Source organism: Xiphophorus couchianus, chromosome 9 (assembly GCF_001444195.1).
Source record: "Xiphophorus couchianus chromosome 9, X_couchianus-1.0, whole genome shotgun sequence".
NCBI lineage: Eukaryota > Metazoa > Chordata > Actinopteri > Cyprinodontiformes > Poeciliidae > Xiphophorus > Xiphophorus couchianus.
In genome coordinates this window covers 2,358,527-2,378,269 of record NC_040236.1, presented here as the reverse complement: position 1 = coordinate 2,378,269, position 19,743 = coordinate 2,358,527, and the positions used below count along the sequence as shown (strand labels likewise).

At 39.2% G+C, this 19,743-nt stretch overlaps 1 protein-coding gene across 8 annotated transcripts in view; it reads left to right on the top strand.

Moving 5' to 3' along the window:
• Positions 1-19,743, top strand: part of ryr2a (ryanodine receptor 2a (cardiac)) — a 148,595-nt gene that overhangs the window by 33,997 nt on the left and 94,855 nt on the right. For 7 of the 8 annotated variants that reach the window (XM_028027114.1, XM_028027112.1, XM_028027107.1 and 4 more), the window contains exons 6-23: positions 1,444-1,556; positions 2,195-2,294; positions 5,423-5,519; positions 6,145-6,219; positions 8,158-8,314; positions 8,398-8,562; positions 9,880-10,001; positions 11,966-12,149; positions 13,846-13,981; positions 14,074-14,169; positions 14,892-15,010; positions 15,259-15,392; positions 15,663-15,904; positions 17,378-17,570; positions 17,895-18,099; positions 18,203-18,307; positions 18,584-18,687; positions 19,221-19,304. In XM_028027114.1, the coding sequence (XP_027882915.1) occupies positions 1,444-1,556; positions 2,195-2,294; positions 5,423-5,519; positions 6,145-6,219; positions 8,158-8,314; positions 8,398-8,562; positions 9,880-10,001; positions 11,966-12,149; positions 13,846-13,981; positions 14,074-14,169; positions 14,892-15,010; positions 15,259-15,392; positions 15,663-15,904; positions 17,378-17,570; positions 17,895-18,099; positions 18,203-18,307; positions 18,584-18,687; positions 19,221-19,304 (2,431 nt within the window). Of the gene's footprint in view, positions 1-1,443; positions 1,557-2,194; positions 2,295-5,422; positions 5,520-6,144; positions 6,220-8,157; positions 8,315-8,397; positions 8,563-9,879; positions 10,002-11,965; positions 12,150-13,845; positions 13,982-14,073; positions 14,170-14,891; positions 15,011-15,258; positions 15,393-15,662; positions 15,905-17,377; positions 17,571-17,894; positions 18,100-18,202; positions 18,308-18,583; positions 18,688-19,220; positions 19,305-19,743 lie in introns of those variants that run through there. The other variant, XM_028027115.1, reaches the window with a different exon arrangement.

The following is a 19,743-nucleotide window of genomic DNA, read 5'->3' as shown; positions in this document are numbered from 1 at the left end:
CCTGTAATGATAAGTTGTTTCTCCACCATTAGCACATTTAGCAGTGAGTGAATGAGGTTGATTGACAGCGCTAAGACCGTCCTACTAGTTCTGATTGGTTGTTTTGGCCGGAACGTTGCATTACTTCAGCCAGTAATAGTAGTTCACGTGGAGGAGATGGAGGAGATTGATTGTTTTCACATATTATCTGTCTCATAACAAACTGATACTACATGGTGCCAGTTTGTTTGTTTTCTCCATATTTAACAAATATGGAGAAAACATATTTTTAATTAAAGTTATATACTGCAGCTTGAATAAAATGCAACTACATAGCATTTTTTGAGAAGGCTTCTTGTATATTTTGCATGTTGCCAATGACTGTTGCTCATGGGGAGAGACATTTCAGTTATCTAAAACTAATAGAAAAAATTTAAGCAACCTACTTGCAAACTGTATGTGGACTGTTCCATGTAAAATTCATGAGCAGTAAATATTGTGCTAGTTATCAGTATAGTTATCAGTATTGGACCAAAGCAAGACAGTTGCAAGCCTTTAAAATTGTGACCCTTTTGATAGGTCAGATAGACTCAAAAAATTGTAACAGCAGCTGCGTGGGGGGGGCCAATTTAATTTTTTGTCATGGGGCCCAAGATTCCTGACAGCGCCCATGTTCGTGAATGTCACATCACTATATTGCAGACTTTTGGACACAGTGTTGTCCCATATATACGACACGTTAGTCAACACCTCCGCACAATAATTCAACCAGTGAGTGACTTTATTTTCATCACAAATGCCTATGTGTCTCTGTACAGCTAGCTTTGCTAACATCACATCAACACAGCTTATCTTTCTTTGAGCTTCTTTTCTAAGTGAACCTTTAAAACTTTGTACTTTTGTACTGCACTAAACAAAAGAAATCTAATTTAAATATTTAGCTACAATTTGTTGCAGTTTAAGTAGTTCTTACAGTATTGACTTTGAGTAACAAAAGCAGCCAGTCACTCCAGTCACTTCCTCTGCAGATTCACCAACAGGGTAGCTGGTTTTTGCATGAACATGCTGGACCTGCTGCTGCTTTTCACACTTTGCTTGCAGGTGCTGACCTTGGTCATCCTGAGTGACTGTTGACCAAGAGGATGGAAAGATGTTAGCATTAGCCCTGCGCTGCCTCTTGCAGAAAATAGCACAATCCTGTTATTTTCATTTAATTCATCTTATCAAGCCACTCCCACATTTCCTGTTTCTGTTCTACTAATGGTTGCACAAGGAGATTTTTAAAAATACAAATGTTTGGCTGTTGGATAGAGGGAGAGCTCTGAGCTGATTTCCAGCACAGTGAATCTTTTTATCACATGTGGTATGTAGTAAAATACAAGAAAACATTAACCATGTTCCATATCCCCTGTTTTACAGTCGGGGTGCGTGTGTGTGTGTGTGCGCATGGGCGTGTGTGTGTAGGTGAGGCATGCTGGTGGACCATCCATCCAGCATCAAAGCAGCGTTCAGAGGGAGAGAAGGTTAGAGTGGGAGATGATCTCATCCTGGTCAGCGTCTCCTCTGAAAGATATCTGGTCAGTTGTTGGTCTGTGGGAGAACGTGGGAGCAGCACCAGGCTCTCATCTCTCTCTTTTCCTTCCTTGACTTTCAAATAAATCTTGTTCTCTTTTTATACTCAACTTCTGCCTTTGCTCCAGCAGCTCATCATGATCTATAATGCATATATTGACCTACTGTTTATATGTCAGTGTATACTAAGGTTTAACAGCAGACATGTTGGGTTTGTCCAATATTTTCTGAACAATCTCATACAGTTGGTAAAGCGTGTTGGATTTGATCGCAGCTTGGAGGCTCAAAGTTCCAGGTTTGCATCTATCAGCATCAGTGATTTGTCATCACTCAGCCTTATCAGGTTGATGTAAACAGAAAATTGACTACTTCTGATGTTTACTTAACTGTTTACGCAAAGTTAAACAGTTTGAGCTGGCGCTGATTAGTCTTAAACCAGAATTACTAAGTTTATGAAATTAATGAATATGTACATCTTTCTTTAAGTCAGTGAGTTTGTGCTGACAGACAAACAGACTCACTCATAATGCCAGTGGTGAACTCAAGTTCCCCAGTCTACCTGCAGGAAATCTCTTGTCTGTGTGCTGATATCATCATAGAAATATCTCTGCCTGTGTAATTTAACTTATCATGTTTCTTGTAGCATCTGTCCTATGGGAATGGCAGCCTGCAGGTAGATGCAGCCTTTCAGCAGACACTATGGAGTGTGGCTCCCATCTGTTCTGGCAGTGAAGTAGCACAAGGTACGTCATTGAACAGTTACTTTTCCCTTCTGGATTCATTTTCCTTCCTGCTTGTTTGTTACTGTCTGGTCCTATCAGCAAATTAACTTCTAAGCTTCTTCAGCTGGAACGTAATGAAAGATGACTTTGACTTTTAACTGTTGTAAAATTTTACTCCATTTGGACAAATTATTCCTACATATAACTTGTAGAAATTGGCCTTACTTGTGATTGATTTTTAGTCTTATTCAATTTTTTATCCAGGGTCTTAAATATCCTTAATAATTTTATTCAAGATACTTGAACTGGGTACTTAAAGCCTCCTGACTAGCAGTCAGAGCTCTCCAGGCACTTTACAATAACATCACTCTGTCACAAAACCTTTCAGTGTGTAGAAGAAAAGATTTACTCTAATCCAGGACAAATTCAAGTAGATTAAAAAATTATATCAAAGCTCAAATCACCATTAAGGTCAAGGGGATTTCACTTCTCCCTCTGGTTGCCTCTGGTGTTTGTCTGCAACTGTTCCCTGGATTCTATCAAGCGGCTTCCAAGCTAAGATCAAACCTGAAGCTGAAGCAGAGCTGAAGGAATCAGGCTGTCTGAGGACAAGAGAAAAGGGCTCATAGCTGACATCAAGCCTGTTGATAGCCTGCGTACAGACAGGCCAGAGTCTGGGAAGCCATGGCAAAAACTGAGTTGTACCAGTTGGGAGGCAGACCCAATGTTTACATCAATACCAAACTGGGCCAGCACTGGATCACATCTATGTTAGGCAGAGATAACGAGTAACTGCAGCTGGGGCGTACTGCTACTACAGCTGGCATATGAACTTTACCTTAGTTGTGCTGGCAGCCACTTTTTATCCTCCAACAGCTTACTTGAGTATTGTGTTACAGCGTTACTGCAAACAGACAAAAAATATATCATCCAACCAGCCGCTCCAACCAGGATTGATGTTCATCTGTCCGTGTCACCATCATCACAGTTCTGCTTGAACAGTACACGCTTTGCTAGGCCTGCAGCCTCGTCTTGTGACAAGTGTTATGTTTCCGTTGTTGTAACCTTAAACTAATTGAAAAATACCCATCACATAAGCCAAGTATATGTGATGGGTATTAGATTTATAAGATCTATAAATCCAAACCTAAAAACTGTCTCAGAAAACCTTGATGGTTATGGTGAAAGTCAAATCACTTTCAGACTCTTTTATTTAAATCAAAATAAAAAAAATAAATAAAATAAAATCATGAAATTATTATAGATCAGAATATTAATTGTATGTTTTTAACAGAAACTTACATTGACACAAATGAACCTGCTGCTCTTATTGAAGCTTCTCTTTCAAACCTTAGCTTAGCATTTTTAATCAGAGAAGGAAGAAAAGGTTCTTCTGGTACACGTAGTTCAAGCATTTTCATTTGACAGTTATGCCTCATTTCAGTTTCTCACTTTTACTTTCATCCTTTTGTCTATGCTGTTCATATTAAGTATAGCAGAATTATTATCTTTTGTGACTTTAATTTTCACATACATCAGGTAAATCATGTCATTTGAAGTTTTTTAACTTGCTAAATTTTATGAATTTTACTCGTTAACCAGCTCACAACCAAGGCCACAAATGATTATTATGAAGATACTTATTAGTTGTTGCTTTTTTGTTTGTTTGTTTACTTAGTTTGATAATAGTTTTATGGGCTTGTTTCTAGGGATTTTGTCTCTCCTGTTATTAACATCTGTAAAGTACTTTGGGCCCTTTATTAAGAGATTCCAAATAAGGAGTGCTAAATTGCTTGTGCAAGAAATCCGGTACTGCTGGTGTTCCGACTACCAGTACTACCTCGTCAGATTTTCCTGCCTTAGCACGGATAGATAGCTAAGTCTATCTGTCAGTGCTATGCGTCCATCATGTTTACAAATGGAAAACTACAGCGGGTTGTGTTGATGTTAAATATATTGGATAACATTATTTGAGTGACGGGACTGAAGTGGAAGCTTAGGAGTTATGCTTAGCTTAGCATTGGAACAATTTATATACATGACGAAACCACAAGAAGATCACTTCCTTCATCTGAATATTCTACTCGTTTAAAATGAAAAGCTATAGATGTATGCACTAATTCTTTTACTAGAATATCCTACCTGTTAAAAAATATTTTAAATACAGAGGTGTTTGTAAGAATAAAACAGTATCAGACAGGGGAAACAGGTTTTTATTGGAATTAAATTAAACAGACAACAGATCACAGCAACTCTTTTTTTGCACATTAATACGTTGTATGTCTGTTATCAGATGCAGCGCAGCCACAATGTGTCCACCGAGCTGCGCAGGTCACTGAAATGATGGGATATGATTAATATACACTAATATTACACAGATTCAATCCCATACAGTATTGCTATCAACATCTATTTAGAAAGGTTTAATAATAAAAAGAGTGTAATAAACTAAAATATTTTTAAAATATAGGGACAAAATAGCCCAAAAATCAACGTATTTTGTCCTGATTAACCGCCAAACAATGACTTGTTTATAATAGTAAGGACATTGCAGATGGCAAACTAAAGCCATAAATATATTTACAAGCTGCTGTCATGTAAACTAAAAACATGAAGCAATATAGCAGCTTAATGAAAGCCAAGTATAAAACAAATTAAATAAAGCTTACTATAATATTCGATGAAATAAAACACATGAAACGATACTTCCACAGGTAGGACGTATGTATAATAAATCTGCTGAGTAAGCAATATGTGACGTAGCATCGATGTGCGCATTACCACAAGGTAGGACAGATTTACGGGTAGCACAGATAAACAGAACACCTGTTCTAATCAGGATTTAACATGAGGAACCAGCAAGGAGTAACTGAGAACGAGTTGCCTGAGTTTACCAGTCATTATTCTATAATTACTCCACTTCTTTAAGTTCTCTTTCAGCCACATCTTGGCACCTTCATGCTCAGCAAAAATACTAACAAAAAAGCTGTAGGTCAACCATATAGTTTTTATTACTGTTTCTGTACTCCTATTAGTAGCGTTACATTATACAATCCATTCTGTCTTTTCTTCCGTCTTATTCCGTCTTTATCCTCTTCATGTTCTATTGTTATTTCCTATTGTTGCCAGTTTTACTCTGTTGTCTGTAGGTTTCCTAATAGGAGGGGATGTTCTGCGGCTCCTCCATGGACATATGGATGAATGTCTGACTGTTCCATCTGGAGAACATGGAGAGGAACAAAGAAGGTGATGTTGACTGATATTAAAAAGGATTTGAAAAAGTTCCGATTTTAGAGTCTTCTCTCTTTATTGTCTCTTGTTTAAAAAAAACTAAAATGCTCTTGTCCACTGAAGATACACTGAACATAAATTCTATTTTCTCTTGGTCAAGATGCTAACAAGATCTTACTATTATTTTAGCTTTAATAAGCTAATAAGATGCTAGGTGGAGCATCTTACTTAACCTATATTTTCTTAGGTTGTCAGTGTTATGAAGGAGTTTTAAAGTTTTAAAGCTATTAATTTTTGTATTCTGGGTTGTCACCCTGCAGATGAGACTATGAGTGTGTAGCTGTGGCAGAACTGCTTCTGGCAGAAACGCTGAGTTCTCCACTGTGACAGAAAGTCAGAGAGTGAGCTCCTTTATGGTTTGAAGATGTTCCCACTGGCTGCAGCCATATTATTTAACAGCACTGCTGAAAGTGTCTGTGTACTCCCCCTCACTGACAGCAGCTTAGTGTCTGTGATTCTGAGTCGTCCAGGTGCATCTAGATATTACTGTACTCAGCACAAAAGTAAAACTGCCCAAGAATTGTTTGAATGTCAGAGGAAGTGTTTGTGGTTTGGTGTAATGGCTTCATTTTCTCTCCAGGTCAGTGCACTATGAAGGAGGAGCAGTTTCGAGTCATGCTAGGTCCCTGTGGAGACTGGAGACGCTGCGCGTCATGTAAGCACAACGTGTTCATTGGGCTGATATCCACAGCAAACTGCTCCGTTAACATGAGATCACTGCTATACATAACCACACTCCTACACACTGACAGACACACTTGATCACATGAGTTATTGTGTTCTGTGTCTGTCAAGAAGTTTTCAGCTCCTGCTGCTGAGTAATGAACTGGTAGCGCTCACTGTACTGCTGGCTGCAGAGTGTCAGAGTACAAGTTAAAAATATAACACATTTTACTCAAACTGTGTGCGTCACAAGCCTTTAAATGGCTGTGATGGTTGCTAAGGACTAGCACTGTCACAGCTTGTGTTTTGAAAGGATTGCAGACCATTACCATGCATGGTTGCCATGTTTCAGACTGTCTACTATGTATGCAACACTTTGACCACACTGTGTTGTATTCCATTTTTCAGTGATGGTAAAGAAACTATGAAAATTATTTTGTGTAGCAGATAAAACTGAAGAAATGTTTTGCTATAATATAAATTTTTACAAAACTTAGTGGAGACTTGCATCAATAATTCAGTAAAATGCAGCAAAATAGAATCCATTTACACTTGGGTTCACCTTACCAGTCACCAGCACGATCTCACTGGGATGAATGTTAAAGCTACTATATATTTCCTTAAAGAACTAAAGTCATGTCAAGTTTATTTGTATAAACCATATCAGTAACAAAACAGTTCAAGGTGCTACACATGATAAAAACATAGCACAATAAGCAATTATGAAATGAGCAGTGAACAATAAATTTTGTCGAATTCCATAATCAAAATCATTCAGAATAATAAACACTAAATATATCGTTCAATGTTTCAGTTATTATTAATCAAAAGCAGCTCTAAGCAGGTGGGGTTTTAGTTTAGATTTAAGTGAGTTTTGCAGTTTTCTGGAAGTTTGTTCCAGATTTGTGGTGCATAGAAGCTGAATGCTGCTTCTCCAGGTTTGGTCCTGGTTCTGGGAATGCACAGCAGAACCAGAACCAGAAGACCTGATAGGTCTGGAAAGTTGATCTTTAATGTATTTTGGTGCTTAGCAAAAACACAGTCTGACCAATGCTCTTAGTGGACTCTCAAAGTCTTTCTTAGACAAAAGTAGCCAGTGCTGACTGAAGCACAGCACATCTTTCTGACATGACAAATACAGAATCATTTCTGTATTTAATCATGGCTGATTGCACTGATTGGAATGTGAAAACTGAACTCATATTAACATGATACGAGCTGATAAACATTGAAGTTTTTTTTCCACATTTTATTTACACTGTTTAGATCTACCGGTAATTGAATAATTACTTGCTGTGAATAAGTGCCTGCAGGGCGGACCTATTTGTACCATCTTGATTATATTCTATTTCTATGTATAATATTTATAAAATTATATCTTTTAGAATATTATTGAAAAGTTAATTGATTCCAGTAACTCCATTACAAACAGAAACACATTATACAGATTTATTCCACTCTGACTGATGTTTTCCAGCCTTCATTTCTGTTGGTTTTAATTATTTTCAGCTTCTATGTGATGAAGCATAATATTAAAAATTAGAATGCTACCTCAGACCAATTAAAACATATTTTTAATCCAGAAATATAATAAATAAGCTTAATGAAAGTTATGTTTAATATTTGCTTAATTGTTGTCATTTTGGGGCGTGCTGTGGTGGTGCCAGGGGTTAGCACGCCCCATGTTTGGAGGCCTTAGTCCTCGATTCGGACGTCGCGGGTTTGACTCCCGGTCTTGGCGACCTTTGCCACATGTCCTCGCCACTTTCCTGTCTGCCTACTGTCGCAAAAAAAATACAAGCCATTAGTGCTGCAAAAACTCTTCGGAGAAAAAATTGTTGTCATTTTCTAGATGTAGATTTATTTTGACAAAAGTGCTGCATCAGAACTGCGGGTGTTGAAAGCTGTGTTTGCTCTTGTGTTTTTCCAGGTGGAGTGGGAGTCATATCCGTTGGGGTCAGCCTTTCAGACTCAGACATGTGACTACAGGGAAATATCTGAGTCTGACTGAAGATAAGTCTCTTCTTCTGATGGACAAAGAGAAAGCCGATGTGAGGTCCACTGCCTTCTGCTTCAGGTTGTCCAAGGTAAATCCTTAGTGACGATCACCACAGTGCCAATGAATACAAGTGACAACCTGACTGTGTTTTTGTTCTCTGCTGCCCATCAGGAAAAGCTGGACCCTGGAGTGAGGAAGGAGGTGGATGGGATGGGCACACCAGACATTAAGTATGGTGACTCTGTGTGCTATATTCAACATGTCAACACCTCCCTGTGGCTTACATACCAAACTATTGATGCAAAGTGTGCGCGCATGGGTGGAGTACAGAGAAAGGTATTATACTATACATTTGATTCATTTAATCTTTAATGAGTTTTCAGCAGACCTTTCTGGCTTCAAGCCCACTGTATAACTGTAAGAAACCAACAGTGCCAGAGATTTCAACTGGAGATACACAATTCAATAACATTTTGTCAGGTTGTTAAGTCACTAACTTTTACAATAAAAACAAAATACTTGCTTTTTTCTTCCTGACTAAATTTTAAAATAATCTTACTTAATAATAAACTGTTGTGATATAAAACAATGGCATATCATCAAGAGCCCACAGTTACAGAACTCTCTCTATCCAAACCCTCCTGGTTTTGGGACAGAGACAAATGAAAGCCAACCACAGGAATTACAGAATATCTCATTTACTCCTATGCAATAAATATTTGTAATGCACAAACTGTTTAAAAGAATACATTACAAGATTTTCCTTGTTTTTTTGGTATCTAAGTTTATATCAGAGGAAAAAGTTCTGATTTACTGTTAGATTTTTGAATCACTGAGTTTTTTTTATTGCAGTTAAACATAAGCCTTTTCATCATATTTATTGAGCTACTTTAACATCTGAGGCAAATGTTACACTGTGTGTAGAGAGAGAGAGTAGTGTTTGTTACACAGCTTTGCAGTTACACTTACATTTTATAACAAAGACCAAATGTTTACATTGTTTACAATTTCATCTCCATTTAGCTCCATGTATTATCTATTTGAATCATTAACACTGTTTGCAGATGTAGTGCAGTTGGCATTGTTACAGAGCTAACAGACGTTTCTGTGTGTCATTCCCTGTAGAGCTGGTACTAAACTGTGAACATTTCCAAATCCAGCATGTTCCATAACTCTACATTTTGTTTCAGGAAGTTCCAACAGAGCAACTTCTTATCTGCTGACAAATTAGTCTCCTTTGTGCCAACCTGAACAAACAGGCACCCTGTATGCTTCATCTAATCTCATTTTAAACTCTTCACTGACACCCAAAATATAAAATTGAGTCTCAATATTTTTTCTGAATTTTAGTTTGTAACTGACCATTCAGAGATTAAGACCTGTTAACTGTAAAATTGGCAGTTTCTTTGGTGTAGCCTATCTCAAAACCAGTTAAGATGAAAATCCACCATAAGACCTTTCAGCCATCAAAAGGTTCTATGTTGCTAATGCCGTCAGTTCATAGTGCTTCAACAAACATAGACTTGCAGGATATTGTTTTGACACTATACATCTTTTTAAAAATCCCAGTTCATTCACAGTGATGATCAGAGAGTGATTCAGCATTTTCTGGGGGATTTTGTTGGTTTTGTGTTTTTTTTTGGTTTTTTTTAGGCCATCATGCACCATGAAGGTCACATGGACGATGGGCTCACTCTGTCTCGGTCACAACATGAGGAGAGCCGGACTGCCAGGGTCATCCGCAGTACCGTCTTTCTCTTCAACATTTTCATCAGGTGTGTTCTGCTACACACTTTCACCTTCACAACTTTATTTACTAGAGATGCACATAAAGAGAGATGTCACAACAGAGCACTGACAGTTTGAGTAAAACAAGACTGGAGCAAGTGCATCTTCTAAGCATCATCTCACACATTTTCATTGATAAGGTAGGAGCTTACAAAGGATGGTCATTTTATCTTACACAAATTATACAAAACTATTTCACTGCTTTATAACAGAGATTAGGGAAGGTTTACAGACCCTGTCACTGACTGACATAAAAAGGAGTTTGCCACACTTTTCTTTGGGGCCAGTGATAAAGATGCCTTCATTGTTACTGGAGCACCTCACTTCTGCTGAAGTCAGAAAATATCTGCCCGTCTTCTCTGGTGTTTTGTTGTGGGATGAAAATTGTTTTGGAGGTGTGCCTTCAGGTAGTGTTTTACATGCACAGCCCCAGCAGTTCAGAGTAGATTCTTCTACAAGAATACATTACAGTCTTTACAGTCAACTTTTACTAAAAAGTAGATTTAAATCATGTTAGGTTGCTCTTCTTTTATTGAAAGTTTTTCTGGACTAGTGGCCTTTATTTGCAGCAGATCAGACAGGAAATTGGTAGAGAATGAATCAGCAATTTGAAATGTGAACTAAGATAAGCAGATGAGACATGGTTGAAGATGTGGTTTAATGGGGACTGTTGATGTTTACAGAATACACTGGGTTCTTTAGAGTGTTGTGTGCAGTATCCCCTAATTTAAGAGGGAATGTCTCCTCCTAGAGGTATAAGGGCACAATAGCTTGATTTATTTGATCATAATTTATTTGATAAGCACATCAGAGCTAGATTTTAGCCTGACATAGAAGCAGCCTTTTTCTTCTCCAAAAGATTGTGTGACAAGAAAATCCTGATGAATACAAGAAAACTTGAGTTCAGACCATAATCCATTCAGACACAAAGAGATGTAAACAAATGATATGAAGTACAGGAACATAATCAATGTGACGGTATTAGGAAGTAGTAAATATGTGCACAAACTTGCAAAACTCCAAAGGTAACATGTCTCTTCATCTACTGATGAAAGTGTGTCCCAACAGTGTGTCAGTCATTCTGCTCAGGATACTGAAATACTGCATTAGCAGGAACCTCTTAACCCCTGAGTTGAACCCATTTACTGCACACGAAGACAGATAAAGAGATTTAATCACTTGAGCACCAGTGTTTGTGTCTGAGACAGCAGACTGTTTTCTGAAGCCACTCTGCAGTTCTGTAGATAAACATATCTGAGGAGGAGATTAGCCTTGACAATTACTGGAGCAATAACCTGTCACATAAAGTTTAAAACTCAGGATAGATACACTGCAGGCAGAGAGGCTGCCCTAATGTAGGATAGAGCAAGTCATATTGCCAAGACCCTCATTCCTAAGAGGAACACAGGTCAGTGGTGAAAACCTGGAGGAGCAGAAAAACAAAACTGCTAAAAGATTAAATGCTTTCGAGAGGAGAAAAGGACAAGAACATTAAAAACAAAGAAAGATAGCACTGTTAAAGTGCAAACCGACTGTGAAGCCATGAGTATGTATCCTTTAAGTTCTAGGCTTTTTTGTGTACTTTGGCTTAATCTTTTCATTTGGCAGAATCTGGGCTGTTTGTTTGAGGTTAGCTTTGAATCATTTTAGAACCTGGTAAAAAGCAGACCGGTATGACACATTTTAAATCTCTATAATCAAAAATCTAATTCTATTTGACCTGAATATACATGCAAGAGGACGTATATACATGATACAATTATATTTATGAAGATGGCTGCTAACTTTGCAAACTAAAAAAACCTGTTAAATCAGTTATTTTAAGTCCAAGGCGGTTCCCATGAATTACTTACTTGTGTTTTACACACACAAGCTTTACAGTTTATTCTATAACCAGAACTGTATATTGGACTGATTTCATTAAAGTCATTCTGTTCTATGGAATCTGCAGAGGTCTGGACACAGTGAGAGAAAAAGGAAAAAGTTCTACTTTAGATCTTCCAATAGACTCAGTCAGTCTCAGTCTACAAGATCTGATTGGCTACTTCCAACCACCTGAGGATCACCTGGACCATGAAGACAAGCAGAACCGACTGAGAGCTCTAAAAAACAGACAGAACCTCTTCCAAGAGGAGGTAGGAAGCAACTCTAGGTGTGTGCGTGTGGGTGTGCTCGAGTGTGTGTGTGTATTACAGAATTTCTCACTCAGAGCAAAGCCAGACCAAATAGACCTTTGGTTGGATCATGATATCAGTTTTCTCTTGGTGACTTTGGCCTGACAAATTTAACCATATGACCATCACATGACCATGCTTCGTCCTGCTCCCCCTAGAGGAGAGGGGGAGGAGATCTCTCTAAGATCTCAGCTTGATGTGTTGAAAATGTTGTGGCTGCAGTAGGGCACACCAAATCTGCAGGATACATACACTGATCTCACCACCTCTGGGGTCTTGGTCAGCCCCAGTCCACCCATTCTGTCTGTCTCCAGTTTAGAGAAAACTTTGGCAGCCCTGCTATTAAATGGCCTGTGGCTGATCACTTTCAACTGCTGATACAGCTGAAGGTAGCAAGAGGAATGGATACTGGCTGTTGATGCTACTCTCAAGAGTTTCTTGATAATTGTTTCAGGCATAAAAGAGCAGCGCTGGCATCCCTGGGGGTTAGCCATAATTTTTCACCTCAGTGACAGTAACTCGGGAGGCAGAGGTAACTGGCAGATTGCTGGTTCAAATTCTTGTTCTGTCTGCTCCAGTTGTGTCGTTGGGCAAGACACTTCGCCCAACTGGTCCTCTGGTGGTGGCCAGAGGACCCAGTGATGCTCACTGTGTGTATCCTGTCAGTCTGCACTGGGACAGCTGTGGCTTCAATGTAGCTTACCAACATCAGCTAATGAGTGAATGGCTGAATGTAGTATGAAACTGTTTTTGAGTGCATTGTGTTTGTTGGAAGTGAATAAACAGGAAATCCTTTGCAGATTTATGAAACAGTCTTTAAGTGCATAGGTTCTCCACAGATTCCACACTGCTGAGCTCTTTCTACATTGTGGCATTTTCTGACAATTTTGTGCGGAAAACCTTAAATTGAGCAGGTAACTGTTTGGACAGCTCAGTAGCAGCACTAAGGGGTTTACACACAATTCTTCATTCAGAAAAATATACAAATATAATTTTGACTAGTCATAATTACATTCAAAACATCAAAAGTTGTAATTACAGATATGTGTCCCATCAAATGATAAATCCGCTGACGTCATTTGAGATATCTTAAAAGGAATTTTGACTCGTCAAAATGTAATTGAAGATATCTTGATTTATTATTCCTACTAACCCAGAATGTAAATGCAGATATTTTAAATGATCATTACGGAGAGTCAAAATGTAGTTTTGTCTAGTCAAACTGCATTTTGAGATATCTAGAATATAATTACGGAGAGTCAGATGAAACTGATTTTATTTCAAAACGGCTTGCCATAGTGCTTTACCCCTGTGCCACCACAGCATCCCAAGAGGGATCTTATACTTTTGTTCAGGTGATGCTCTGAACGGAAATGAAACCGGAGCTTCCCTTTTTTGCTCAGCTCTTTCTTCACCACAGCAGAATAATAACAATACACTACTGTGTTTGGGTCTTGCTGCCTTTAGCCCCAGCAAAATAATAAAATAATAAAACTCTGATTATTATATTAAAATCCAGGAAGCAGAAAATAAAATGGAAAATCTACATCTCATCATTATGAAGAAAACAATCTGTTGCTACAGAGTAGCACAGCCATAAGCACTGTCTGGTGCCCTTAGTGAAGAAGAGAAAACTGAACTCCTTGTGTTTGTGTAGGGGATGATCAGCCTGGTGCTGGAGTGTATTGATCGTCTCCATGTGTACAGCAGCGCAGCTCACTTTGCTGAGGTGGTTGGAAGGGAGGCTGCAGAGGCCTGGAGCTCCATCCTGAACTCTTTGTATCAACTGCTGGGTACACACAGTATATACAAATGTGGACAAGTTTTACACACCTGCAGCCTCTGCTGATATCTTGTCTAATCCACCTTCCTTTATTGTTTCAAGCTGCATTGATCCGGGGAAACAGGAAAAACTGTGCTCAGTTTTCCGGCTCTCTCGATTGGCTGATAAGCAGACTGGAGCGACTGGAAGCTTCTTCAGGTACAGCAGCTTGAACTTCAGCAAGACATGGAGGACGTGAGGACAAAAATTTGATCTAGGAGAAAAAGAAATGGGCTTGATGCTTTGTGAGGATTTCACAACATGGAACAACAAGACTCAGTTATTAAGATAAAAATATTAAGATAAAATGATACATTTCAGAGTCCAACTTAATTAAGCATTTGCTGCAGAAAGCTATTTTAAAATCTTGTTGTAGAAACCCTTGATGTTTGGAAGTCAGTTGTCCAAAAAAAGTCATCAATACCCCGGAATCTAAAATCAGTCTGCTGCTCGTGCTGTGCTTCACAGTAGGGGTGGGGGGGGGGCAGGACTCTCTGACTTGCTTATAGAAGTGAACACCAAACTCACCTAACAAAAATGTTTTACTCAGGTCAAAAACCAAAATAAAGCTCTGAGAAATACTGAAAAAACAAGAAAACTAAGAAGTGTTGATTATATCTAAAGTTTCCAAAACTTCACTGGACAATTTTTGAAGAGTAAAGATGGAGGAAGGCAAGAGATGACGTTTTGCTCGTAGTGAAACCAGAAGGTTTTAAATGTATACAAATCAGGGAACTGTGATTTGGAAACGACATGTTTCCAAGTGTGTTTGTGTTGTGAAACCAACAAACCTGTCACTAGATTGCCTCATTTTGTGGACTTTTTCCTGTCTCAGCAATTCCTGAGATTTTAATGACTGATTATTTGATTCTTTTCACTAGGTATCTTGGAGGTGCTTCATTGTGTGCTGGTGGAAAGCCCAGAAGCCCTAAACATAATCAAAGAAGGACACATCAAATCTATCATTTCTCTTCTGGACAAGCATGGACGCAACCATAAGGTAGCTCACCACTATAAAATGTTATAATTGACATAATCAAATTCCTAAAGTTTCACATGTGCAGCCATATTGGAAGCCCATATAGTGCTTAGTTAGACAGACTTAGGCTAAGTTCAAATGACAAAAATGTGTTTAAAATGTTTATAATGAAAACTCAGATAAATGCCCTGAAGTGACTTAAATGTACTGATACAGCTTGGGGAAGAAAGGAGAGCTAATCTACAGTCTGTTGGTCTGTTGGTGACCAGGTCCTAGACGTGTTGTGTTCACTGTGTGTCTGTAATGGCGTGGCGGTGCGCTCCAACCAGCACCTGATCTGTGATAACCTGCTGCCAGGAAGAGATCTGCTGCTGCAGACCCGCCTCACCAACCACGTAAGCAGGTATACACACACACACACACACACACACACACACACACACACACACACACACACACACACACACACACACACACACACACACACACATATACAATTAATGCTTGTCTGACTGGAAAATTGAACTGACTACAGTGAACTGAAACATTTTTGACATTTTTGTTTTTGTGGAGGTTAAAGAAACAAATCCAGTTGTACTGTCAGTACTCTTCCTCATGTCATTGTTGTCTTTATGTTTTCTAATCTTCCTGTCTGCTTTATTTCTCTCAACAGTATGCGCCCAAACATCTTCCTGGGTGTCAGTGATGGCTCTGCCCAGTACAGAAAATGGTACTATGAACTTATTGTGGATCAGACGGTGCCATTTGTCACGTCAGAACCCACTCACCTCAGGGTTGGCTGGGCCAACACCAGTGGCTATGCGCCGTACCCCAGTGGAGGGGAGGGCTGGGGAGGCAACGGGGTGGGCGATGATCTCTACTCCTACGGCTTCGATGGACTTCACCTGTGGTCAGGTAAGCATTGTGATCATACACTGTTCATGCAGCATGAGAAAAACATTGTTGATTATTGTTGTTCTTCAAAATTGTAACCATGTACAGTGATTTGTAAATATGTTCATACACTAAACCACCTAACCAAAAGTAAAGGCAAGCAAGAAATAAAAAATAATCATCTTTTAGCTTTATTTCTTTATTTTTTTATATCTAGTTTGACCTTAAAGAGAGGCTCAGATGGACAATGTGACAAAAACTTTGATTATTTTTTTTGAAAAAACAAGAGATAATAGAATTCTAATAAACAGCATACTGTGCTGATAAATGATGAGAAGGAAAGCACGTTCAGGGGCAACAAGACCAGATGAAAGGTAGCATTATAGAGGTTAGAGTGGAGACAATGACAGGTGAGACAGAGAGCTTGCAGATTTGATAGGGAGAAAAAATAAACATGGAGACCAAATGGAAGGAAGGAAAGCCAAAGGAGAGCAGGAACCTCTGAGGCTGCATCAAACTGTGTTATCACACTCAGAAAGAGGAATGGAGACGGAAAGAACAATTTGTGACGAGTGTTTAGGAGAGGGTTAGAGTCTCTGAGATTATAAAATTGTACTGTAGTAGTACTGGGGAGTGTAGTAAAGCAACATAGGACAGTAGTGGATTAAAATAAGATGGAAACAAAGAGGAGAAAAAGAGTACAGGCAGAGACGTAAGCTGAAGGAGAAGTGTTCGAGAAAGTTCAAGGACAAGTTAGTGAATGGCTATCAGAGAACTGGGAAAGGACAGCTAAGGTGGTGAGAGAAACTGGTAGGAATGTATGTGGTGTAACTTCAGGCCTAAATAGAAAGTTGGTGGTGAAATGAAAAGGTGTTGAATGTATTCAGAGGAAGAAGGTAACAAAGAAATGTGGTGGAATAGTCAAAAAGATGAAGGAAGTAGACTTGGCTTCTGTGAGAAGAGATGCCTAGGAAAAAGAGCTGTAGCAACAGCAAAGGGGAAGACTTCTGCTGAGCTCTGTAAGATTAGACAGTAAGTGAAAAGGATCTGCACTGATTGGCTGGGCAGAGGGAAAGAGCTGGAGGGGATGTAGAGCAGGTGGATGTGGCAATAAATGAGAAAACTGTGGTAAGAAAATTAAAGGAGAACTTTGAGGAGGTAATGACTGAGAAAACAGACAGAAAGAAAGGAGAAGAGATGGAGAGCGCAGTTGGTCTGGATGACAACTCCATACCTGTCTAGAAATGGACAGGTATGGAGTTGTCATGGAGATGTGTGGTGTCAGTGGATGTACAGAGTTTTAGTAAATGCAGTGGTGAAGTAGATGAGCCACACAGTGGAGCTCTGAGGTGATGAGCTCCAGCAGCACTTTTAAATATCACAAATCTATGTTTGTATGTCCCAGCCAGCTGAGGCAGAGCTCGTTTTATTTGATCCAGATCAGACTTTTGACCTAATGTGAACTGAATTTGTCTCTCCACCGATCCTGTGCAGGCTGCATTGCGCGGACTGTTACATCGCCCAATCAGCACCTGCTGCGTTCAGAAGATGTGGTGAGCTGCTGCCTGGACCTGAGCATTCCCAGCATCTCCTTCAGGATCAATGGCCAGCCTGTTCAGGGCATGTTTGAGAACTTCAACTCAGAGGGCCTTTTCTTTCCTGTGGCCAGTTTCTCTGCGGGGGTCAAGTTAGTGTTTAAATGGAAATTCTTTTCACAGTATTACAATCTAACACAATCAGTATGTGGCCACTGCATAATATGTCACTGAGTGTGAAAAGGTAGACAGTCATGGTTTCTGTGAAAGACTTAGATATAACATCAGTCCGATTTTATACTTCAAAACTACATTCAACTTCCACTTCAACAAGTACTGTGTTATACAAGCTCAGGAATTTAAAGCTGAGCTTCATTACTTTAAATTATTATAAGTTGTTATAAGTTAAATTTCATGATTCCACACAATTTCCTTCAAGCTTGTAAACGTCCCTCCTGTCACCCATGACCCTGCAGGGTGCGTTTTCTCCTCGGGGGGCGTCATGGAGAGTTCAAATTCCTCCCCCCTTCAGGCTACGCCCCCTGCTTTGAGGCAGTGTTGCCCAGGGAGAAACTCAAACTGGAGGCCAGCCAGGACCAGACTGTAGCCAGAGACCTGCTGGGACCCACTGTCACTCTGAGCCAGGCCGCATTCACACCCACCCCTGTGGACACCAGCCAGGTAGTGACAAAGTAATGCTTTAAAGCCTTGTTACACCTAATCAATGAAGTGACTGAAAGCTGATGGCCCAGCCCCCTGTGTGTGTGTGTGTATGTCTGCTTAGATTGTTCTGCCATCTCACTTGGAGAGAATCAGGGAGAAACTTGCAGAAAACATCCATGAACTGTGGGTGATGAACAAGATCGAACTGGGCTGGACGTACGGTGTGGTGAGTATGGAAACATGAGTCTTATTCAGTCAGTTCTGTGGTTAAGATGGGTGGGAAGGCAGGTTTAATGGCCAAGGGTAAAATTTTTCACACACACATTTAATAAATGTATTGTGTGTACATTTATTAAATGTACACACAATTAATAAATGTGTGTGTACGTACATACATTCATTTCTTGTTCCTTTTTACATAAATGCTAAAATGCTGCTAGAGTCATGGCTGTGAGAACAGATGTAATACGTGATGTTTTGTTCATTTTTGTGTGAATTGCAGGTGCGAGACGATAACAAGCGGCAGCACCCCTGCTTAGTGGAGTTTTCAAAGCTTCCTGAACAGGAACGAAGTTACAACCTGCAAATGTCTCTGGAGACTCTGAAGTAATGCAGCTGCAGACGTTGCTTTAATTGAAATATCTATGAGTGACATCCAGTTCTGACAGGGACAGTGCACTTCTAGATAAACCTTCAGTGGAAATACTGCTGAGAATACTTGCATGTGTTTAGTTTATCCTGGTAAAGATGTGCTTAAAGGCTTATAAAAAATGTTTTTATGGTAAGTGTAAGTTACCACTCTTTTCTACAAATGTCTTACTTTCAAGGTTTTTTAGCACCTTATCATCCTTCTCATTGTGTGTGGTTGCAAAATAAACTGAGGTCTTCTGAAGCCTTTAGTTCCACTTCCAGTTGTTCTAAACATTTTAATTATGCCTCTGGTAGTAAACATGTTCATTTATAAATGTAAGTGTTGTATTAATTTCCTGCTTTGTGATAATCAAAGCAAGAAATGAATTCATTGGATGGTCTTTCACTTTCCAATGAATTTCCTAAACAATTGTCTGTGTCATATTTATACCTCAGGAAAGTAAAAGGTCCACTTGAAAAGTTTTATTGATTTCAATTCTGTGTTGCAGAACCTTACTTGCTTTGGGATGCCATGTTGGATTAGCAGATGAACATGCTGTTGAAAAAGTAAAGAGCATGAAACTATCACCAACGTGAGTCATACCCACAGTTTGACAGTAGCTGAAAAGCAGTTCAGTTCATTTACTGTATTTATCAATTCACAACAAATGTCCTCACAATGCACTTTACAAGACAAACCGATTCAGTCAATTACATACATTCAAGTTTTATCAATGTAGAAATATCTTATAAAATGCTGTCAGGTGTGCTTTATTATGCTAATTGGTGAAACGTTTTTCTCTCCAAGGAAACCCAGACCATGTTGAGTCACTGAGTTTGCAGCAGTCTGTCAGACTGAGCATGTACTGACACGTAACAAATCCCTTTAAACAGGAAGGAACTTCCAGCAGAACTCACGGCTGATTAGAGGTCAGCTTCTGCTGAGGGCCTGAATAGAGACAGAAACAAACGAGATGTATTAGGCCTAGGGTGATTCTTATGTTTAAGAAAATATCATGAGTTAATGGCAGC